Source organism: Tenrec ecaudatus, chromosome X (assembly GCF_050624435.1).
Source record: "Tenrec ecaudatus isolate mTenEca1 chromosome X, mTenEca1.hap1, whole genome shotgun sequence".
NCBI classification, from domain to species: Eukaryota; Metazoa; Chordata; class Mammalia; order Afrosoricida; family Tenrecidae; genus Tenrec; species Tenrec ecaudatus.
In genome coordinates, this window is record NC_134548.1 from 163,387,394 (window position 1) to 163,411,512 (window position 24,119).

The 24,119-nt window shown below is 46.9% G+C and overlaps 1 protein-coding gene across 8 annotated transcripts in view; it reads left to right on the plus strand.

Annotated features, from left to right (window-relative positions):
• AFF2 (ALF transcription elongation factor 2) overlaps window positions 1-24,119 on the plus strand; it is a 599,454-nt gene that overhangs the window by 558,677 nt on the left and 16,658 nt on the right. For all 8 annotated transcript variants that reach the window (XM_075539353.1, XM_075539355.1, XM_075539357.1 and 5 more), the window contains 9 exons: window positions 359-1,345; window positions 2,185-2,306; window positions 7,669-7,891; window positions 10,352-10,629; window positions 11,414-11,477; window positions 14,859-14,995; window positions 19,227-19,298; window positions 19,554-19,647; window positions 21,866-21,918. In XM_075539353.1, the coding sequence (XP_075395468.1) occupies window positions 359-1,345; window positions 2,185-2,306; window positions 7,669-7,891; window positions 10,352-10,629; window positions 11,414-11,477; window positions 14,859-14,995; window positions 19,227-19,298; window positions 19,554-19,647; window positions 21,866-21,918 (2,030 nt within the window). The remainder of the gene's footprint in view (window positions 1-358; window positions 1,346-2,184; window positions 2,307-7,668; window positions 7,892-10,351; window positions 10,630-11,413; window positions 11,478-14,858; window positions 14,996-19,226; window positions 19,299-19,553; window positions 19,648-21,865; window positions 21,919-24,119) is intronic.

Below are 24,119 nucleotides of genomic sequence, written 5' to 3' on the forward strand. Positions count from 1 at the left end.
CACCTGCCCCCTACCTTTCAGCCTTCCAGACCACTTCCTCTGCCTCCTGGGAAGAGGGTGGTAAGGAGTTTACCCCAAGGTTTGTAGGATCAGGGTTCCCTGCCAGGCCTCCTTGCCTACCTTTTGCCCAGAGGAGAAGTGGAAATTTGTTCGAATCAACCGATTGAGGTGGGTTTCTGCAGTTTCTGGCAATCTGGGTCATTTGATTCATTTGGGATGGCGAGTATAAAGGTGGGCACGCCGAGGGCATGGGGGTTGTCCCTGAACATCCAGTGCCTTTATAGGAAAACAGGGGTCTGGGAATGTTACCTGTCTCCCCAGTGTCAAATTAACTCTTGCTGCATTTCCCCATGTGCAGCCGGAGCCACCCTCTACCAACAAGTGGCAGCTGGATAAATGGCTTAACAAAGTCACCTCTCAGAACAAATCATTTATTTGTGGCCAAAATGAAACACCTACAGAGACGATTTGTCTGCCTCCTCCAGTCAGTCAGCCAATGGAAGTCCAGACCAAGGACAAGCCAAACCCTAGCCAGGTCCTGGCTGAACCCAAAGAAGGGCCTCTCCTCAGCCTTATTCGGGAGAAAGCCCGTCCACGACCCACCCAGAAGCCTCCCGAAACAAAGGCTTTGAAGCATAAGTTACCCCCAACCCTGGAGACAGCCTCTCCGAAGACAATGGGGAAAAAACAGCCCAAAAGGGTCGACAAGAACACTGGCTTCGAGGACTTTCCCTGGCCCAAACCAAATATTACCAGCAACACTCCCAAAGAAAAGGAAAGCGTGGAGCTTCCTGATCCACCAAGAGGCCGCAACAAAGCCAGTGCCCACAAACCAGTGCCAAGGAAAGAGCCCAGGCCTAGCATCCCGTTGACTGCCGAGAAGAAGAAATACAGAGGGCCTGGAAAGATGGTGCCCAAGTCCCGGGAATTCATTGAAACAGATTCGTCCACATCTGATTCCAACACAGACCAGGAAGAGACCCTGCAGATCAAAGCCCTGCCACCTTGTATTACCCCTGGGGGAAAGAGTGCCAAATCCAAGGACATCTCTGGTACCAACATGGCCGTCAACATCAACAACAGCAGCATCATCACGATTGAGGAGCCAACTTTTTCACCACCCCCGCCTGCCCTGCATACTGAGCGGCTGTCCCCTCTTCGACATCACGAGAATCTGAAAAATCTCTGGGTGAAGATAAACCTTGACTTACTCTCTAGGGTGCCTGGTCACAACTTGCCCCAAGCCGTGCCCACCAAGCCAGACCACAAGGAGACGGTCTCAAAACCTAAGCGTCAGAGTGCAGTCACAGAAAAACCTGCCCCGAAGGGCAAGCGTAAGCACAAGGTAAGTGACCCCGACAGTGATCTTGAGCAGTGGCTGGCAGCTGGCTAGCTTGGTCTCGAGTGGTACTCGAGCTTACAGGCCTTGGTGAAAGTCACAGTGCCTTCCCTGGGTGGGGGGTGGGGGGGGATGCACAATCTCACTTGACCCGGGAGGAAAGGCTCGGAAGGCTCAGGGTCTGGAATAGCATGAGCATCCAGGAAGGTCCAAGAGAAATGCTGATGTGTAGGCAAGCTTATGATGAAAGTCCCCCTCCCTTAGTGTCTTACCTCGTGTGGCTGTAACAGAAAAGTCCCACGTGAGTCACAGTTCAGCTCATGGCTTTGTGACAAGGGTGTAGTCAGCGGGGAACATGTACCCACAGGATGAGCCCATGCCAAGGGCCGGAGACATACCCTGCCCAGGGTTAAGTCCCTGGCATGTTGTTGATCATGGAAGTTAACTTAGTCACCCACTGTCCCCATGCTGCTGGCAACAGGGTGTGTGGCATGAATTGCTATGTTAGGTACAAACTCATTTGTGGGGGTACTGTTGAAAGTGATAGATCCTCTTTACTAGCCTTAGGAGATCTTTGTGCCACCAGCTTTCTAAGTAGAGGTTCACGTCCCAGCTCTACTCTCTCCCACCAGCTCCTCCGGAAGACTAGGCCAGGGGAGGCAGATTGCTCCTTCTGGCCAATCAAAGACGCATGTTTAACTTCCCCACCCAATCTAGAAATCAAGGAAGAAAACAAAACAGTCTACCGTGATGATTTTTTTCATGAGATTTTTTTTTGTTTTTTAGTGTCTGAAGGTACAAAGTGTTTCATGCTCTGTGTCCTTTTCTTGTTGTTCCTGTTAAAGCCAACAGAGGCTGCAGACAAAATTCCTGAGAAGAAGCAGCGCCTGGAGGAGGCGTCCATGATCTGCTTGCTCCCACCTTGCATCTCACCAATCCCACTCCAAAAGCCTTCCAACACTAGAGAGTGAGTCCCTCTGCCTGCCTAGCATGGCTCCATTGCTCAGACTCACAAGAGATCCCCATAGACTCTACTGGGCACAGGGGTGTGGGGGCGAGGGTGGGGAGCCCGATTTCAGAGGCAAGTTCAGTACAGATAGAGAAGTGTCACTCCACCCAGGCCTGACAGTTGTACCCACCGAGGGGTCTGCCAAGCTGGGGTAAAGGACGCAGTAGCAGCTACCAGAGTGGAGTGGCGCCTTGAGCTCCTTAGCAGCGTTTCACTGCTCCAACTCACATTGGTCGCCGAAGTCAGCTCTGCGAACTCTTTAGTGCGAAACAAAGAAAGGATGTGAGCGGCTTTACAAAGAGAAGCATCCTAAGGCACCTCTCACTTTTCCAGATCTCCCTTTTCGGGAGAACTTTCCATTCTGATAGTGACGAACAACTTGCCCTGGAAAGGCAACAGCCAGCTGCTTCCCTGCAGGCTCCTCACTTAACATTAATCTGAAGCCCTGGGGGCAAGAGCTACCTCCGGAGCCCCATGGTGGCCATGAGGACTTGTTTGGGGAGGTCGGAGGGATGAGGGGCTGGGAGTCACTCTCTTTTGAGGACAGTGGAGTGTCCGGGAAAGCAGCAAGGGTGAACACGTCCATTGCAACCAGTTGACACCTCTTCGCACTGCCCCTTCTGAGTGGAAGATCCCAGAATCAGGCAGCAGGCACCCTTGGCTCTCTCTCTCCCTCAATTGTATCAGCCTTCCCTGGAGATGTCCTGCCCTCTGTTTATACCAAGCATTTGACTGTGTTCTTTTGTCTTATAAATATAATGTAACTAACAGCCATGTCAGCTGCATTAACCATTCCGTCTGGGTAATTATTGCCATCAATCCATGTAAAATTAGAGATCACTTCCATCAAAGACTAGTTTGGGAGCAGATTTAACAGCCCAGAGCAGAGAGGCAATCTGGCTAGCTGCTGCTAACAATTGATTTCACAGATTCCTGTTTAACATCAGTGATAATCAATCTGCCACAGATAAGATGGTGGAAATATGTTATCAGCTTACATTGCTCCGGATCCTTGCTGTTTTACAAGGAAACGTAGACAGAGGCCAATAACTATTGGCCCTGCTTGTTATATGTACTAAGGAGAATTGAGCGTGGGCTGCCCCTCCCTGAGGATCCACAGCTATTTGTGGACCTGCAGTACCTGGAAGAACTTAGCTCTGAAATAGTCCCTCACATGTTTGGAACTCTCGGGCCTAGAAAACCTTCTAATGGATTAAGCCAACCCCCTTCACCTCAGTGTGCTTCTGGCACATGGGGAAACATGCTTATAGCAGGGCACACATGAAAGGACTCAAATGACATAACTGAGGTAGCAACAGACACCCGGTTCTCAAGCTCTGATCACTTCAGGGCACCTGAGGGCACAAGGCAAAGGTACAGACCCGTCAATCCCACTCCTAGGTATATACCCAGAAGACTTGACAACAGACACACCAATATTCTTGGCAGCACTATTCCCAAGAGCCCCTCCACCCAAAACCAGTGGGAACAACCCATTGTCCATCAAATGACGAGTGGATAGGCAAAGGGTGGTTCCATCCATACAGCGGGGTATTTTTCAACCATAAAAAAAGGGAAGCTCTGCTACACGTTGCACCCAGACTGAACCTCATGAAACTCTTGTGCTGAATGAAATGAGTCAGTGACAAAATTGATCACGATGATATGATGTCAGTTCTGAAATATCTAGATCATCAAATGCATAGAGACCAAAGGTTTGCTAATGACTCCAGAAGCTGAGGCAGCATCAAAAGCAACCATCACTAACAGGCTCTGAGTTTCTATCTGGGAGAGAAAACAGTTGGAACCAGAAGATGGGGATGGGTGCATGGCATGGGGCCCACTGGCTTACACCTTTTAAAAGGGCTAAAATGGCCAAGCTATTCTTGTATACATTTCACCACAACAAAGAGTTTTAAGTAAATTAAAAGAACCACCAAGCTTTAAAAATATATACAATAAAGGGAAAAGATGGGAGGGGAGGATGTCTAACTACTAGAGTATCCACGTCACCCACTGCTCTATGTCATGGAAGAGATGAGCAGGCATGAATGAAATAGCTAATCGTTCACATTTGTTTTCTTAACATCATGTCTTTCAGCTCTCCTGGTAGATAGGAAAGCAATGTTTACCTAAGTAGCATTTGGGAAAGTATTCCTTGGGGAAAGAGCTGATTCGGGTTCTTATGTTCATCAGACAAATCCAGGGGTCTTCTCCTGGAAACCTTCTCAAGTGCTGTCTCGTCCTCTGGCCTTGTTGACATTTCCTATGAGACAGCGTTCACGTTTCTAAGCCCTCCATCATCTAACAGAAGGATCCTACCGAGTCCCTCATGCGCTTCTCTGGAGGACCTCTGAGAGGGACTGTGGAGGATGCTGACGCTTCCACTTCTCGTTTCCTGGGCTCCTCTGCCCTATTATGTGAAGTAGTCAAAGGGGCAGGACTCTTCTGATAGTAACAGATGAGTCTCTAGGAAATGCTTCCTGGATGTCCCTTCCTGGCAGATCGATGTGTGTCACATCACTGGTGCCCACTGCAGAGAATGTACTGAGTCCCCACAGGTCAGTTTGACAGTCTTGCTAAGTGGTTTTCACTGCCAGTGGCTTGATTCACTCTCACAGTGACCCTACAGGACAGGGTAGAACTGCCATAGTGGTTTTTCTGAGACTGTAGCTCCTTTTTTATAAATCATGTTATTGGGGACTTGTGCAACTCTTATCACAATCCATACGTTATCAAGCACATTTGTACATATGTTGCCATCATCCTTTTCAAAACATTTTCTTTCTACTTGAACCCTTGTTATCAACTCATTTCCCCCCACCTCCCTCCGCCATCCTTCCTCCCTCATGAACCTTTGATAATTTATAAATTGATGTTCTAATCTATAACTCTTTATGGGAGTAGAAACCCCTCAACTTTCTCACAAGGAGTGGCTGGTGGTTTGAAACTTCAGACCTCGTGGTTAGCAGCCCAATGCATAACCCACTATGCCACCAGCCAGTGGCAAACCAACCGCCTCTAAAAAGTAGCTCTTCTCCTGACACGTCCCACTACCATCTCATGGGGAGAGGCCATAAACGTTGAAGCATTTGCTTTTCATAGTTGCCCAGCAAAGCTTGTCTTTGCTCTTCGTAAATTCCCAAGTCCTGATGCCTCCATGGGGATTGTCGGTAGTATGGCCTGATATTTGTAAGGGTTCCTCGGGAACCAGAATCGGTGTCACTGTGCTCATCGCCACCGCAGTCAGGTCTCCTGGCTCTCCTTCAACAGTTCTGTGTGTCAAAGCAATTTTCAAAATCCATTGACAGGTATTTTTGACATTGATTCTAACGAGTTAAGGTAATGGCAGAAACAGTTATGGCTTCTTTCTCGACATTTTTCTGCGTGTCAAAAACTGACAAGCCCACACCGGTGAAACAAAAGGTGAAGAAGACAACAAATATTACAATTGGCAAATGTATGTAAGACAGGAGAAGTGGAACAAGGGAACTCTATGGGCTTCTCCAGGTTCAGGAAATCAGACCACTTGAATGCTTGTTCTTCTTTGATTTGTTGCTTTGAGATGTTATAAATCTATATCTCTAGACACTGACTGAAGTGGACCAAGAGGAAAACATAAATTCTTGTTGACGTAATTTGCTATCGAAATTTGTAGTCAATAATCATGAAAAGTAAATGGCTGCAGAGTGCAATATTAGTTGTCCGCGAAAAGATTAAAATTCAAGTAATCTTCATTGATTAGACTGAGACAGTAACTAAAATGAAAATCCATGACCCAATTACCATGTTGAGCAGCTAGCGGCAAGGTTTTAGTTGTTCTTTTTCTCTCATTTATTTCCAATCTCTGTATTTGATGGTGCCCGTTTAATGGGCAGAGGAATCCGTTCAAAAGCACAAGAGTACTTTTGCAATTGCAGCTGTCTAATGTCACTATGATGCAAGAATATGTTTTCCAAGAGAGTTTTGTCAGGTTGAGTCCATCAGTACTTTTATATAACAGTATCACCTTAGTGGCTCGCCATGCCCTTGACATGGCAGGAGAGCAATGCATGCACACAGTTTGCGATGTGTTACGGGAGTGCTGTGTGTGCTAGATTTTTAAAGTAATTTAAAGGGTAGTAGACCTTAAGAAAATATCCCTCCTCTAATTGTTTATTGTACCATTTATTGAATGATTGAGCATTTAAAGTTCTAGGACAAAAGAAATAAGAACCAGCCTACAAATGATGGGCTTTAAGTGTGTATTGTATTTTCTATAAAAATATAATTAACAATATTGTTGAAAGATTGAAAATATCAGAGTGTAGTGCACTCCATTAGACATTTACATTTATCATGGAATTCTGCTTCTAAGACTTTTTATTCTCAGATCCATATACTCTCTATAGATTTCTAGCTATAGTCTTACCTATGTCTATATTATCTATTTTTCTATATAAGGATAAGGAAAATACTGGTATAGAAGCCTAGGAACATTTATGAAAAACATGTGTGAAAATGTGAAGCTATTGTAGCTCAAGATACCCACTTTATAGGTCTATACACTTCTGAAGGCACTGTTTCCATGGCCCTCATCCTTCCCCCAAAGAGTTCTGTGCTCTTTTAATGGCAGCTTAGGCATCCTCAAGGGACTTAGAGCAGCATGTTCATTTTCCATGTTGAGTTTGTGGAGCAGAAAGAAATCTAAAGGGACAAAACCAGGGAGGGCTGCAGGGTAGACAGGCTCAATGTTTCCCATGACATTCCCTTAGGACAGCCCTTTGTACCCTTGAAGAATGAACGGGCACGTTGTCACATGAGAAACAATTACTGAACACAACTTTTTCCTGGCCTTTTTCTCACAAGTGTATGTTGCGATTTTCTGAAAACTTCATAACAAGCCCCCATGATCTTGCTGCATTCTTCAGGACAACTGATCAAGAGTTACCCCCATGGAATCCCCAAAGCAACCCCCATGCCCTTCTGAGCTGCCCTGTATGCCTTGAATTGACTGGGTCAGCAGATGCCCGTGGAGGCCACAGCTTGGATTGGACATTTCCTTGGGAAGGCGCCCTAAGGACACTAGGACAAGTGGTTGTCTTCAGACATGTTGAAACATACTTTGTGTGGAATAAATGCATGCGTGTGTGAACTGGAAAACTCCCCAACACGCACCCACCACCCTCTGCCCCATAGCGGTCGTTTTAGACTAAGCTTTGTACACTCTTTTCCAACTAGAATATAACTGTAGCTGAAAATGCCAGCATCGTGGGGGGGGGGGGAAGCAGGATGAAGTGAAGCAAAGCTGTATGACCCCCTATGCTTTCTGTCTCCTCAGAAGTAATTCATCCAGGAGAGCCAATAGAAGGAAAGAAGAAAAGCTGTCCCCTCCTGCACTTTCCCCACTGCCAGAGGACCTCTCCCGGCGCAGAAACGTCAGTGGCAACACTGGTCCCTTCAGTCATGACAAAATCATCTCCATGACTACCCAGGTCCCCGCACACAAGCACAGGAGAAGTGAAGGCAAATTCTGCTCAACTTTCAAAGGAGTATCTGTGCATGTAAGTGTCTGTGCAGAAAAGAAACAAGTTAATCCAGTTCCCGTGATGCAATCAGGCCAGCTAGGGATGTGACAGAGTAAAGGAAGGGAGAAGCAGAGGGAAATTCCACAACTGTATGGACTTCCTATTATTTCCCATCTCAGTTCTTCCAGCTCAGGTGGAACTCTTCCTTCCAGGTTAATTCTCCAGCCCTCATGCCTGTCCAGTGAGACTGCAGGGGAAGAGACCTGGACCCTCAGTTAGCCTTCAGTCCAATCCCCACCTGTCTTTGGGTTGAGGAGAGACGCTTCTGTGACAGTGACAGTGGGACAGAGCTGAGAAACCAGCACCTCTCCTTTTGGTCATGCCTTCTATTGATTGCTGGTGTGAAACCTGGGAGAGTCCATGACGTGGTGAGGAATGAAGGAATCGTGAGGTGTAGTCCAAGCAGCACAACAGGTTACCTCAGACACCTCTCCGAGGCTCCCAAATGAGCAGATTTGACTGAATCGTGGTGTGGACTTGGGCTGGCCTCTTCCAGCTCCACATGTGTTTCCAGTCTGCTGCTTTCAGCATGGTCCCTGGTCCAGAAGCTCCATGCATGGGCGAGTATGGAGCGAGGACATGCTTGTTTCACTCATGTGATCATCATGGAATTAAGCTCTTCCAGTCAGAGGGGCCAGAAGTGACGTCACTGCTATGTGCATGGTGGATGTGGGGTGTCAGGCTCCTTGTCACAAATCTTGGCCACCGAGAGACATGGCATTGACTTGAACTGACCCCAGTATTCCGGCTGGGCCAGTCTGGCTCTGGGGACAGAAACTCAGAGCTAGCTAAGCAGTTTCAGATGGTTCTGATTCCTTTTTATGCTAATAAAATGGTTGAATAAAATTCACGATGAGCTTAGAAATATTTTGTCCATACCAAGCATAAGTATTTTCAGATGTGCAGCCTCTGCACGCATTTATGTCAATGAGCCCTTGGTGGGCAGGGTCATGTGAAAATCTGAAGGCCCAGGGTCAGGTGGGAAAGGTGGATGGGCATGGGTACGAGAAATCTCACATTTGGCTTCTAGTTGTTAAAGTGACCCTTCTGGTGAAGGCAGGCCTGACGCACACATGTAGCCAACACTGGACTGGAGGGCAGGGTGGCCGCTGGCATGGTGTCATCAATCAGGGATGGCTTCAAGGTGCAGAGACCCCTTACCATCTAAGGCAGAAATGACACAGGAGCCCAGAGAACTCAAATGTAAAAGTGTTGGCTATCAGTGCTGGTGGGAAGACAGAACTCTGAGTGGCCTATGGTCGTGAACGGGACACAGATTTCCTGGCAGACGTGGCCAGGCCCAAACGGATGAGTCGGGTTTAGTAATGGAAGCAGTAAAACAGTAGCCGTGGAATCAATTCTGTTCCATGGCAGACCCATAGGTGTCAGATTTTTCAGAAATAGACCAGCAGACTTTTCTTCTAAGATACCTCTGCGTGAACTCGAACCACCAACCCTTTGGTTAACAATCAACCACTTGATTGTCCACAGCAGGGACTGCTTTAGAAACGACAGAGCAGAATTGCACAACTCACGACCTACTTTCTTCACTGGGCCCTAGGGTCTCTATGACAATGCCAATTCAGAAGGGAATCCTTTGGATTTTCCAACTGGTGGAAATGAGACCTCACAACCAGGAGATGCAGTCGTAGAGGGGTGTTAATTGGTCACATGCATCGAATGAGGGAAAGAACCGACTATTGCAGAACAGGGCTTGGTTTGCCAGCACAGGCATGGCTCATTTTACTGTGCTTTATTGTATTGCACTTTGTATATATTTCTCTCGCTCTCTCTTTCTGTAACAAGTGGCAAATTTGTGGCAACCCTGCATTGAGCGAGTCTGTCCCTCATTTTTCCAACAGCAGGTGCTCACTTTGCAGCTCCATGTAGAAGGTTTTGGATATTCTCACAGTATTTCAGAACGCTACAGAACACTTAGTAGATGAGAGTATAATACAAACAGAACTTTTTATATGCACTAGCAAAGCCAAATAATTGTGTGACTCACTTTAGTGCAGGATTGCTTTATTTTGATGTTCTGGAACCAAATCCACACTATCCCTGAGGTCTGTGTGTTGTCTGCTAGACTAGTTTTTACAAGGTGAGCTAAGGACTCTGCTCACCCTAGAATTAGCTTCTGGGCTGGTTCCCCTAGAGCAGAAGACTTCTTTCAGTCAGCCTCTCTGTCTCCATCTCGTCTTTCCTCCCTTCCCCCCCCCCTTCCTTCTTCTCCCCCTTTGCCTTTTCTACTGGATTTGGATCTTGGCAAATGGGGTTCTTACTAGATTGATACAGCCATGTAACAGTACCTGATGAGCTCGGTTTGGGGTGTCACCATAGGATGAAAGCTGGTAGTTTGCTCTCCTCCTTCCTCTTTCCAGAAGCCAGTCTCCAGAGCTGCTCTTAAGCGAAGTTCCTTGTCCTCCCTTTTCCCAGGAGGAAGACACGCCCAAAAAGGCAGCCTCAGCCACCATCACTGTCACCAACACTGGTACCGTCACTACTCCTGCCGGGGTCTCTACCACTGTTACGGCCACAACCACAGCTACGGCCACCACGACAACCACTACCACCACCATTTCCTCCATTACCACTGCCATCACGGCCGGCCTCATGGAGAGCACTCACCTGGAGATGACGTCCTGGGCGGCGCTGCCGCTCCTGTCCAACACCACCACCAATGTCCGGAGACCCAAGCTCACTTTTGATGACTCGTATGTGGTCCCCAGATTCTGAAACACAATTTAGGACCAGTGAAGGGGATGGAGTGGGGGTGGGGTGGGGTATGATGTTTTTCATTCTATGGCCATGTGGCCCCAAATTAAAATTTAAGCACCAACTCCTATAACCATCCTGAGCCCATGGCCAGGAGCCCTGGTGGCATAATGCATTATGCATTGGTGGCTAGCCAGAGGGTCGACAGTTTGAATCTACCAGCCACTCCGCTAGAGAAAGATAAGACATTCTAGTCCCATAAAGAGTTACAGCCTCAGACATCCACAAGGGCAGTTCTACCCTGTCCAATAGGGTTGCTCGGAGTCAGACTTGACTCCATAGACTGCGTTTAGTTTTGGTGTCTTTTTTTGCCCACTCCCACCTGTATCTCTGTGCCCACCAACAAATGGCTCTGGCCCACGTTCATTGGTGGAGCTTTGGTGCCATTTCCAAGGGCAGGTGCTGAATCCCAGGTTGCTTTCCTACCCATGTTCTTATAAACAAACATGTGCTAACAAATAGATTGCCCTCTGATGATGGAGATTGGCCAATGGGATTCTTCACCCTAATAAACCATTATGCACTTGCAATGGCACTTATAGGATTATTTCAAAGTTTATGATGACATAAGCATGCATCTACCTTTTTCAAGGCATTATATGAGAATAGAGGTGTAGCAATAATAATAGTTTGTTTTAATGGTCTGACTCTTTGGTGTTTTAATCAGAAGATGAAAAAGCCTCAATAGTGAACTCTGAAAGAGCATGCGTTCTGTTTATTTAGGGTCCACAATGCTGATCATTACATGCAGGAGGCTAAGAAGCTGAAGCACAAAGCTGATGCCCTGGTAGGTGCCCTTCTTCTCATAGCTTTGCCCCCATTAGGTAATTTGCTTTGAAAGAAAGCAAGGAAGGTACTGTCCCCATCTGCCCAGAGGTCAGTAGCACAAACCCCATCTGCTCTGCTACCCCTCGCAGCTCCTCACTCTCAACAGCAGTCGCTTCCCTGCCGTCCTCTCCTTGCCCCAACTTCAGAGGCCACCCTGTCTGACAGAGGGGCTCCCGTGGGGCCCTGCCCACCCGTATTGGGTGAGGGAAGAAGGCTGTGGAGAGCTGGCGAACGTGCCTTGAAGCTCACCCTGGGGAAACTCAGCTCTGCAGCAGCATCGTGGCTCCTTGTTGCTGGCAGTGCATGTTACTGGAAGCCCCCTGCAGAGAAAGAAGGTGGTGTCATGCAGGTTCCCCAGGACACATGGCCCAGTTGCCCCCAAGTGTCTGGACCACCCCCACCAGTACTTGACGGACGGTCCCAACCATATTTCTCAACCCCAGCCATACATTAGGATCCCTAGGGGACCTTTAGAAACCCCAAGACCCCAATGATGTCCAGGTCACACCCCAAAGAATGACATCAGAACTTCTGCACATAAGAGCTAGGCATGGGGCTTAAAGCTTCCAGGTGATTCCAAAGGGCAGCCAAGATTGAGAACCCCTGGTCTAGAGAGCATGCTGAATTCATGCTCCTCCCTCTGACTACACCCCAACAAAATTAGAGGTGTCCATTCAACACGCTGTGTTTGAGAAACTAAATGTAAGCATCCTCCGCGAGGCCTTGCCTCCCGGGCAAAGCTGTCAGGTGATGTTTGGCACAGGGAGGGCTCTTCGGGAAAGCCGCAGTAATCTTTACATGGGGACGAGTGTGAGATTGGCAGTGGTGGCCATGGCCCTTGCTTCTGCACCTTCTCTACTGTCTGCCATCCCCCTGTAATCCCGAATACCTGGCTACTGTCAGCAGCTGGCCATTTTGTGGTGTGAATCGTCCCTTGGACACAATTGTCACCTGCACCAACAATGACAAAGCTGGAGAAGAGTGCATCTGCGACCCTCCTATGGGTGGCTAGAGGTTCGAAAGGCATTGGGTTTTGTTTAAAAGATCCCCACCTCACAGCACTGCAGAAGGGCTCTGGAGTTTGCCCTAGGTCAAACGCAGGACAAGAGAGCATATACAGGTTCCTTGGAGTGCCTGTTTCCTGTGGTTAGTGGGTTGCCTGTCTGAGGCTGTGAAGGAAACCAATGGCACAGAATTCAAATCATGCTTTGCCTTCTAGGATGTGTTTGTGTGACCACTCTGCAATCACTCTTGGTCTCATCCATCTAGAATAAGCATTCTCAATGGCAGACATACCACCCTCATGGCGGCAGAAAGTAGGTCTCTAGGAAGTGCCTGAACAAGATCTCAGATATCAAAATGATTTATGGCCCTTCAAGGGGCCACCAGGCATTAAAGAGGTCTTTAGCATGTGTTTGATACAACAATTTCATGGATTTTTGTTTTTAAAAAATATCTTTAATGATTCCAGGCAGGGCGCGGGGATGATAATGGATGAAAAGTTGAGAAACTCATTGAGAGGAATGACCCTTTTTGCATGACCTCTGTCTACACTGGAGCCGAAAGCATACGATTGCAGTTCAACCAGCTCTTTTAGGAAGTATTTGAAAGAGAGAAAACACAAATAAATTAAAATATATACTCTGGTCCAGTGGTTCCCAGCCTTCCTAATGCCACCACCTGTGTTGAGTCATTTGTTTAAAAAGCAAAACAACTACTCACATCAAGAGAAGTGTATATTAAAGGAGCGGTTCTCACCCTGGAGGTCGAACGACCCTTTCACAGGGGTTGCCTGATCCAAAACAGTAGCAAAATTACAGTTATGAAGTAGCAATGAAAATAATTTTATGGTCGGGAAGATTACCACAACATGAGGAACTGTATGACAAGGCCGTGGCATTAGGGAGGTCGAGAATCACAGGACTAGATTATCCATAAGGCTCCTTCAGCTGTGGAATAGTAAATGAAAAAAAATGACTTTTCCAAATCAGCTTGTAAAGATTCACTTCCAAATAGGAGAGCCAGCAAAGCCTGGTGGAGCCAAGAAAAGGATCTTGGGAGGCAAGAGAGAAAAGAGATCATCTGCATATGCACCCAGGTTTTCATGAAATCACTGTGATCTGGGTAGGCACCAGTGTTTTCCCACAGCCGCTTCCAGAAAGGAAGCCACCAATTTCCTGCAGTACATAAAAGCTGAAGAACATTTATTGGAAAGAGAGTCATTATAGTGGGAGATTGTGCAGGACCCGTAACTCATCATTTTATAGTTGCACTTAATCCTTTCCTAGAGATAGTCGCTCTGCCATTTTGAGAATTGAAGCCTTCACAGTTGCATAGGAAATATTTTGATAAAAGGTATACAGGAAAATTAAAAGAGCTCAATCTGCATTATAGGGATTCTTTTGCATAAAAGACCCTATTAGTGGGATTCTTACATCCAGCTTTCAAAGACTGAATGTGTTAAATAGTGTTATAAAACACTCACTATAAAAGTGTCATATATAATATTCATGACACATAAAAAAGAAATCAGTATGTCTAAGTCAGTTCCATCATGACTATTATCAGGGCTCAAACCTTTTGCAATAAAGTTCTACTAAACGGGAATATTTAGTGGGGCAATATTTTGTGGCTCTTGGACATGCTATTTCAGACCATCATTGGCAAGGCATGTGATGTGATTCTTGTCAACAGAGGACAGCTTCACATTATCTCTTTCATGACAATAGCATCCATTCGTTACGTGGCTCCTGGAGGCGGGGCTGATTTGATGTGTTCACTAAGAAGTGGAAAGCCAAGACTGTATGGGTTCATTGCCCAGGAGGCTGAAGACAAGCAGGTCTTCATTGTGAGCTCGCTCTCTGGACACCACAGAGGCTAGTGAGGTCAGTAAGCTCAGCACGCAGTAACTTGGCCTCCACTAGAATGATCCCGGGAGCAGCAAATTCAGTAATACCACAAACCACCCCTGATACCTCGGCTGCATTTGTCCTTGCGGGTTCTCTTCCCACTCAGCCTCCTTTTCATAACAAAAGAACCTCCAATCAGTTGCTTTGCTGTTCAGATACATACATTCATCACCACCTCTATCTGGGTTTCGCATCCTCAGCACACGCGGGCCAGCTACTTCTCTCCTGCGGGGCTCACCTGTGTATCATAGGTTGTTTCACAGCATCCTCGGCCCCCACCCACTGGATGCCAGGAGCAATCATGCCCCCAGCTGCAGCAACCAAAGCCGCCTCCAGTGGTTCCCTAGGGAGAAAGCATCTCCCTTGGGGGGAGCACTTCTCTGGAGGAAGAAGAGGGAGCATCACGCTGACGAGTCCTCTTCCTCTTTCAGTCTGAGAAATTCCGCAAAGCTGTCAACTACGCGGACGCAGCCCTCTCCTTCACTGAGTGCGGCAACGCCATGGAGCGAGACCCGCTGGAAGCGAAGTCTCCCTACACCATGTACTCCGAGACGGTGGAGCTGCTCAGGTGAATGGCCTTTTGGCAAACATCTGCCGAAGCTCATTTGAGTCATAATTAGGCCCTGCTAGGTTTTAGAAAGTGCCATTTCAACGTATGAATGATTTGTCTGTCGAGGACCCCTTCAGCTTAGGGGTCATAATTAGTTCGTGCCATTTCATTCATATCATGGAAAGTTGCAAATTGAGGGGCCTTGCTTTTTTTTAATCAATGACTCCCTTTCAAAGGTTTTAATGAGTGTTGTAATTTGCAGTGTTTGCAAAATTCAAATGGAAAAACAGAGTGGGTGGAAGGGAAGTATAGGAGTGGCATCGACGACACCTGTCTTTTCAGTTTGGGGGTGGGGACAGAGGAAGCGGTGCTAGCAGGACTTCTGTCATTAACTGTGCTCTCTAAGAATCTCTGCCTTGCTTATTTAAAAAGGAGGGGCTATTTAAGAATAAAAAGTCACTATTTAATGTCACAGGTATGGAATTGACTTCCCCAAGAGCTAGAGAAAGCGAGTTGAAATAGGAGAGGGTATAATAGCTGTTAGGCTTATCGGTTTCATTTGCATTTTAAATAGAATTTTCTGGCCTGTTGGTCTTGGTGGAGAATTTGTGGGTTATCAAAATTCCCTAGAAGAATTCGGAGGAGAAAGAGAGGAAGAAATCCTGTCTATTCTGGTGTTTCCCAGCAATCTGCAGAAATTTGCGAATCTCCCTCTAAATCAGTGGTTCTCAACCTTCTTAATGCTGTGACCCTTTCATATAGTTCCTCATATTGTGGTGAGGAACCATAAAAGTGTTTTCGTTGCTACCTCATAACTAATTTTGCTACTGTTATGAATCGGGTGACCCCTGTGAAAGGGTTGTTCGACCCCCAGGTTAGGAACCGTTGCTCGTAGTCATAGGAAAATGCTCTCACAGGACAGGCCAAATCACTGCTCTGATTGAATGAGTAGTGTGGTACCTGAAAGCCCCTGTGTTCTCATCACCCTCTGCATCTACTCATCAAGAATGCCCGGCCTGCTCTTTACTCTCTTGCTTGTGGCTGCGTAAACTCTTACGAATCTATAGCTGCCAAATACTGAAACAAGCAGATAGGCATTGGGGCAAGTTTAGTTTGTGTTGTTTTTCTTTCTTTTTTTCCACTTTAAAAGAATTCAAAAGAACTAGGTGAGCATAACCAAGACAAAACTGTAAAGCTAAATTCACACAGGATCAGAAGAGTCTGCTAAAGCCCCCAAAGGAAGGATCTCGACCACGGAAACCCCAACCTTAGCTTCCAGACCAATCTCCCAGCTTTTGATGAGTGCTACTCTGAGAAGTGAGTCCCAGGGGAGTGGCCAAAGCCTCCCTCCCCGACTTCCTACTTGCAACCTTCCGTATCTCTTAAGGCGAGATTGGTTTTCCACTGTCTATTCAAGCTGACCTGCAATTTTCAAAGATGAAGATGAAAGATGAAATAGCCGGGCAAAAGTAATCAGGACTCAAAATTGAAGGAAAACATTAATGAACCACCCGGGAGAACATCCATCCTCTCTAATCATCCTGAAATGCCAATGGAACATAGACCCTTTTTTATTATTAAGAAGATATGTAAATGATAAAGTACAGAGTTAGCAAACAAACAAAAGGATGAGGGCACTAGGCCTCTCCTCAGAGGCTGACGGGTATAAAGTGATCATTGTAAGATGAAAGTTGTTTGACATTTTGTAGAAAAAGCCATACAAATCCACATTTCTGGCTTTTAAACCAGTAATTGCACATAGCGAAATGTGAATTTCCTGTAGTGAGGGAAGTGAAAAAATAGAACAAGCTATCTGTTTCCTGTCAGCATCAGCATGATATACGGGAGCAAGCAATTAGCAGGCAGTCAAATAATAATAGAAGAGTAATTCTTCATACAACAGAAGATGCAGCCGAGTCCTTGGCAGCCATTAAAATGCAACAGTCATGAAGACTCTGTGACCCCGTGGCAATCTGTGATATAATGTTAGCGTAAAGAGAACTGCAGAATTTGCTGCAAGTACGGCCATGAGAAACGTGTGTATACACTTACCTGGAGAGAAAATGAGATCCCAGTTACCAGAACCCAAACACCAGACCAGTTGCCATTAAATTCATCCTTGTACTATGGAGTAGAACTGCCCCAAGGGGTTTCTCTTCGGTGTCATCTTTAAGGAACCAGATCTTCAGAACTTTTTCGCGGAGCCACTGTTTAAGATTACGGGTGTTCTCTGCACGCGCATGCTCTCTCTCTACACTCTTGTAAATTTAATTTTGTGAAATATATACATACTCTTCAGAATACAAAAGCAAAACCCCAATTTAATTTTATGAAGAAAATGTTCTGAATGCATTTGTTGCCATTAAACAACACTTGTTTTCCCCTAACAGGAAAAATAATACAAAACTTCTTTTCTCAGCCTAATTTCCTTTTCATCACATGCCATTTCCTCCCCGTAGAAGTACCGCAAGGGCATTGTAGACGTCAAAGAAAGATCTATGGCCATGCACCTTACAGTCCATATTTTTTAAGGTTGGGCTTGGTAGCAATGGTAGATCCCCAGGCAGTGGTTGGGACTTAGACAGAGGGGTCCCAGTCTCCTTCGGTAACTGGTGCACAACATCAGGAACCAGCCAGGAGCATGGATGAGGAGATGATCCTCTGACCTCATGCAGGTAGGAAAGGTAGTCCTGAGATGTCAAGAGCTCCACACATGCTCTATTCCAACCTCCATCTTTGCTCCCTTGCCCTAATAAGGTAGAGGAGTCTCAGTCTCCCCTTCCCACCCTCTCCCGAAAGGGTGCCATCTTGGATCACAAGTACAGCACCACAAGCCGGCCCTGGCCGGAGAGACATCTGCTGACCTCAAGCAGATGGTCCCAGTTTTACGTGCATTTACTGCGTGCTTGTCCTCTCTACTTTTTTTTTTTAATTTTCTGTGCAGTGTATCCTTTGTAACGAGGGAAATTTCCCTTGTGAATAAAACAAGGGAACACTACTAGGTCTTCTGGTCCATTTAAGCATTGGAAACTGCACTAGCAAGTCACAGTGAAGGCGGCAGCAATTAGAGGATGATTGTAATGGGAACATAGTTTTTAGTAGTGCAATATTATGCTGAAGAGAGTTTTATTACTCGCCCCCCAAAGTGTCGGCTAGAGAGAGAGCGCCCTTTTCTTTGTTCAAGTAATTATAGTTTTTCCGTGAGCCTGGGGAATCTCCAGTAGAAAGTGTACTTGTGAAAACAAGCGGGTCATCACAATGAGAAGTCATCCCAGTGATCCAGATGTCAAAGAAAGTTAGATTTATTACATCATAACCCCCCTTGGCCTGACATTGCAACAACAGAAGGGACTCACGGCAAGGGCACCAGTTCTTTTGTTTGAACATGTTCAGGCCACAGAACTGGTGTCCTAAGGAGAATGCGGGGCGGGGGGAGGGGTGTCTTGGATGGCCACTGGAGGAGGGGCTGCTGGAAGGGAGTAGGTTCCTCGGCTCTCCACCGCCTGCACACGTCTGGCTTCCTTATGCAACACTGAATCCCGTTACTTATTCTCCTGCAAGAACCTGTGAAATTGCATTAAAGCTCAGACAATGATCTTATGCAATAAATTGATTTTCAAGAGCCTAAATGCCCACAATGGAATGTGCTCAGTTAGAAGGAAGGAAAAGGGGGGAATACTGAACCTTTTATCCCCCCAGGGTGGAACAGTAACAAAGGGAATGGAAAGACAAAATATATAAGCACTATAAATTAAGGGTGCTTGGCCTTAAAGCACTGTGAAATCGCCCTTCCTTTTAAGAGAACCACAGCACTTTCTATAGGAATGTGTCTGAAACCAGAGCCAATTAGAACAGACCTTTTAACTGGTTGATTGATGTCTCCCCTTCCTCGCGTAAAGCAGCGCTGTATATGATTTACCTCATCTGTCATAAACCGAACTGAGACTGACATTTCTGTTTACCACTTACTGAAAATGAGCAAAGTTGCTTAGGGAGAGATTAGAAAGAGTATTTAGCCAGCATTGATGCACACACAGAATAATCCCACAGCATCGTCCCAGAACCAAGTCACCAGGTGGCAGGGCTTTGATCACGATTTTCGGGAAAGCTTTTGGCCACTTGCTGGTAGCCAGCCTTCCTACCCACAGCAAGTTTGGGGCTACCTCTTCCAGCAATCCAAATGCAAATGGCTTTGGGAATTTCTGAAGGACACTAACTCTCTATTTTCTCTCTTGCTTCCTCCTCACAGGTATGCAATGAGGCTGAAAAACTTTGCCAGCCCCTTGGCTTCAGATGGCGACAAAAAGCTGGCAGTATTGTGGTGAGTCCCACGGAGGCCCCAAGGAAACATGGGATGTGGCAGAAGGATTTGAAAACACCAGCTCATCTTTTTTTTTTTTTTTTACCAGCTCATCTTAAGTTGCTTACCCTAACCCCATATTTGTGGTTTCCATTAAACTATTAAAGGATCTGAATCCACCTCTTCCAAGGAGGCGCACGCAGGTGTCAGCATGTTGGGTAGTTGCCAGGTGGCATTCTTCACTGTAGTAATGCCAGCCCTTCCTGCACTCCACAGCTATCGCTGCCTGTCGCTGCTCTACTTGAGAATGTTCAAACTGAAGAAGGACCATGCTATGAAATACTCTCGGTCACTGATGGAGTACTTTAAGGTAATCCTGAATTTGTGGACTTGAGAGGTGGAAGGGAAATCAAACCATTACTTGGACATACTAGACAAGTTGTGAAATGTCACTCGACCAAATGCAGGGGTCAAAGCTTCTTAGGAGTGACCAAGGGCGAGGCAGAGGGAGCTGAGTCATTGCTTAAGAGGCACTGAGTTGCTGTTCAGAATGAGAGGGAGTTTGGGAAATGTATCTTGGTGATGATTCAACATGGCGAACACAAAGTCTCAGAGTTGGACACATAAAAATGGCAAAGGCGTTTTTTACAGCAATTTTTAAAAAGGGCCAATTGACGAAGGCATTATTGTTGCCAAAGGCTGGCCCTCCCATCTTGCCCTTTAGCACTCAGCCGAGAGCCTACTTATTCTATTTGGTTCTCTGGAATCAGATGAAGCAATAGCCGGCTTCCCTGGTTATTTTTTTTCACACTGAACCAATGGCCCCAGGCAACTTCTAGAGTACAGACAGCCCAGGGCTTTGTGTTTCATCTTGCCCTGCCCCGTGTACTCCACGTGGGCTTAGCCGTTGTGTGTGGGACCAGGCTTCTTCCTGTTAAACCAAGAGGGATCACTGGAGCCACCATGTGTCTCGAGGAAGACATCTTTACCCCTGGAAGGCCATTGGCAGTGTGTGTGTGTGTGTGTGTGTGTGTGTGTGTGTTGTTTAGCGTGCAGTAGTTAGTTGTACTTTATCATAACTTCCTTGATCAAAGGTAATCCATCATTCCTTAAACCAATCTGTGCAAGCCAAAACCGATAGCCAACCATGCAATGCTGAAGGCAGCAAAGAACCAGCCTAGCTAGTGCTTGCGAGCCCCAGCCTGCTGCTTGGCTGGTCCCAGGCATTGTGGCTTAAGGGTTCATGGGACTGCTGCTGTTGCTTTCCCCAAACACTGGCTATGACTCAGACTTGGGGAAGTTCAATGCGTCTTCTATTGCAAAGAAAGGACCCCCCTCCCAAAAAAAAGAAAATGCATGAGTCCTCGTAACTAAATTGAGGCAAAACAGCTGTTTGAAATGATTGAAATTATGAGCTTCCATCAAACATCCTCACCCAGGACCAGAGGTGGGTGGAGGACACCGTGGTTAGGCACCGGGGGAGAATCTCGAGAGAGAGGTCCCACAACGATATGGAATGAACCAAAAGCGACCAAGGGGTCTAAATACAAAAGCTGACCTTCCCTTCGCATGTTCGCACCCTGCTTCTGCTCCAGCAAGGTCCTTCTCACACTGGACGGTTCATGAAAACAAAGCTGGGCTCCTCCCAGACAGTCCAAGTTGGTGGGTCTGGGTTGGGGCCTGGGCATTTGCATTTCTAACAAGCTCCCAGGTGCTAAGAGGTTGCTGGACTTGTGGTCACTGTCTGGAGCTCACGCACTGGGGGATGCTGGGAGCCTCTGCAGGAGCACACATCCCTCACCCCGTTTGCTAAGTGGCTGGCTAGAAGTCAAGAGGCGGGGCATGAGAAGCACAAGCTGGTACAGAAGCTTGCTAAGTGACATGGCCCGAATCAGACACTGGGGCACAGGTACGGCAACCCCAATCTGTTGTCGTTCTTGTTAAGTGCCATTGAGTTGGTTCAAACCAGAGAAACCTTATTCACACGAGAAAGCAACTGCACCCCTCAACCTGGGAAGGCCAGTATTAGCCCCTCCCGGTCCTGTGGTCATAGCGACCCTCTAGGCCAGGGTAGAACTGCCCTGTGAGTTTCTGCTACCATTGGCTCTCATGGCACTGAGTTTTGATTCAGCCCAGCCCACTCAGAGTTAGGAAAGGACTAACTCCCACTTAACACCCTTGCCCTGACCCCCATCCCAGAAAAAAAGTTTGCAACTTGCACGAAGGTGAAAAGCTTTCCTGTGCTCTGAAGAGCTTGTTTTGCAGCATAAATTTCAGATGAGGGATAATTAAACCACTTCTTGGAGAACCGAGTCTGATTTCTCTGGGCCTGTTCGCAGATAAGATCTTTCATCAAGTGACTTTCATGGTCCTGATTGCAGCCCACTCATTATCCTAACCAGCTATTTTCCTCGAGTGTGTCGGGGCGTGCTGACGTACACATCCATCCCGGCGCTGCGAACGGAACAGGAGGCCTCCGGAAACGCTGCAATCAATATTAATGTGCTCGAATCACACTTCCATCTGTTTCCGAATTAATAAATCGCAAATTAGATGTCCTTATTTCCCTCTCTCTCCCTCTCTTTTAGCAAAATGCTTCCAAAGTTGCTCAGATACCATCTCCATGGGTCGGCAATGCCAAGTAAGTATCTCACGAAAATGGCTGTTTTGTGTGTTTCCCCCTGAAAACGAGGGACTGAACAGAGCCCAAATATTTGGCATTGACAACTTAGGTGTGGAGGCTGCTTTGGGGTGCAGGCATGCGTCAGCTCCCGGCCAGCCAGCGAAGTTACAAAATGATGCCACACCAAATACTCTGGCTGTTTGATCTTTCAGCCAGACGATGGCCATAAAACATGTCCGCTAATGAGATGGCCAGACCGTGCCGTTTGAGGGAGGCCGAGCCCAGTTAACCCCCACTGCAGTGGGTTTTCAATGATTCACTCCGTAATGAAAGACCAATGAAATATTCATTGATATATGGTAAGTGCTGTTTAATAAAACCTAAGGCATAATAGTTCTGAACGTGTGAAGGCACTTAGTCAGCCAATTATCTGCGCCTTCATGATGATTTTTATATTAATACTAAAATAGCCTGACCTAAAATGTGCACCTCTGAGGCGCAATGGAATCACAGCCTCCCGTGGCCTGATTTTGAAGCCTTTGTGCTACAGGGTTGCCATGAGTTGGCACTGGCTGTATGGCAGTTAGTGAGTGTTTGGGAAGGGGCCCTGGTGGCACTGTGGGTCAAGTATCTGGGCTGCTAACTATGTAGTTGGCAGTTCAGCTCCACCAGTCGCTCTGAGGCTGTCTGTTGGACTCAGCGGCAGTCAAATATGCTAGCAGGGATAGGTAGGGCTAGAAGCTGTGGTGTGGAGTCAGGAAGTTCTGAGGAAGTCTAAAGGAGGCATTTCCTGTCTCTGCGTGTGTTTCTCTGGCATTTGTCAGATAAGCTATTCACAAGTTCAGGGGTTCAAACCCAGCAACTGCTCTGAAGGAGAAAGGTGAAGCTGCCCACTCTCGCAAAGATTTAGATAGCCTCAGAAACCTTAACGATGGTCACTAGGAGTCAGAGTTAACTCCATGGCATTGGGTTTGGGCTTTCAATGATAAAGAACGAGCCCCAGGGTCACTATGTGTTAGTCATTGGGTTGGTGGTTTAAAGCCACCAGCTAAAAGGTTGAGCTGTCTGGTCCCTTAAAGATAGAGTCTCAGAAACCCAGTTGAGGGTCAACTCAACAGTGTTTGGGATTTGTTTTGCCTTTAATGGGAAAGGACTGGGCCTAGTGATTTACATTGTAGCCCCGTCAATAAGGCTTCAGTGTTCTAAACGAAAAAGGGATTGTCAAGATTTAAGTGGTCAAGAGAAGGCACTCGCTGTTCCTCGAGTTTCTGAACATCATTGAACTCCTTGGCTCTAACCCTTTCTTTGAGTAGAAGCCTGTCAGGCCCATTGAGGGAACAGGATGCAATCAGGATGAAATCCATCCTGGGGGTCCCAGGACTCCCTTCACAGCACCCCAGGGCCAACTGTTAGCATATGTGGCATGTGACCGCTCTCTGGGGATTACAAAGGAGAACATAATCCTTTCTTTCCATGAATTGACATTTCAACGCTAATGACCACCACTAGAGAAAAAGACTGAAGAATAGCACTTTCAACATGCCCCAGCAAAGGGGCCCATTCCTGGCTGCTTTGTCATTAGTGGACACTGTTGTACCCTGGACTCCTTAGCTAAGGCAGTTGCTCCTTGGGAGTTTTGGAAGGCTTTCACTTTGCTGACTGCAGTGCCTTGGAGCACACTGGCTTAGTGGCGTGCACCAAATATGCTGTGAAGAGACTATGCTGGGCCCGTTGACTGTTCTCGATTAGAAGCTGCCACTCTGGGAGTGGGTAGAGCTCACACTGAGCTGTTTGTTTCTCTAAACCAAGGGTGTCAAACTGGCAGCCCCCAAGGTCATTTTTTGTGGCCCACAATGCTCTGAAATAAAATGAAAATAGAAAAAATGGTTATGAAGAAAATAGTGCTTGGGGAGATGGAGGCAATACTGTACACAATTCCCTCATTACATTTTATTTCAGAGCCTCGTGGGCCACAAAAAATGACCTCGGGGGCCACCAGTTTGACACCTCTGCTCTAAACCATCGCGTGGTTTTTTCCAGCTACTTAATGGTAGACTTCACACCAGAGAAAGATTCACCAAACCCATTGCTAGCATTTCCCAAAGGAGCATCCGGGGATATCAAGGGTGGTGTTGAATGTTGGGAAAGGAGAGAGAGGGGAAACAAAGCCACACTCACTGCCTGGGCATCAATTCTGACTCAGGGCAATTCCAAGTGGG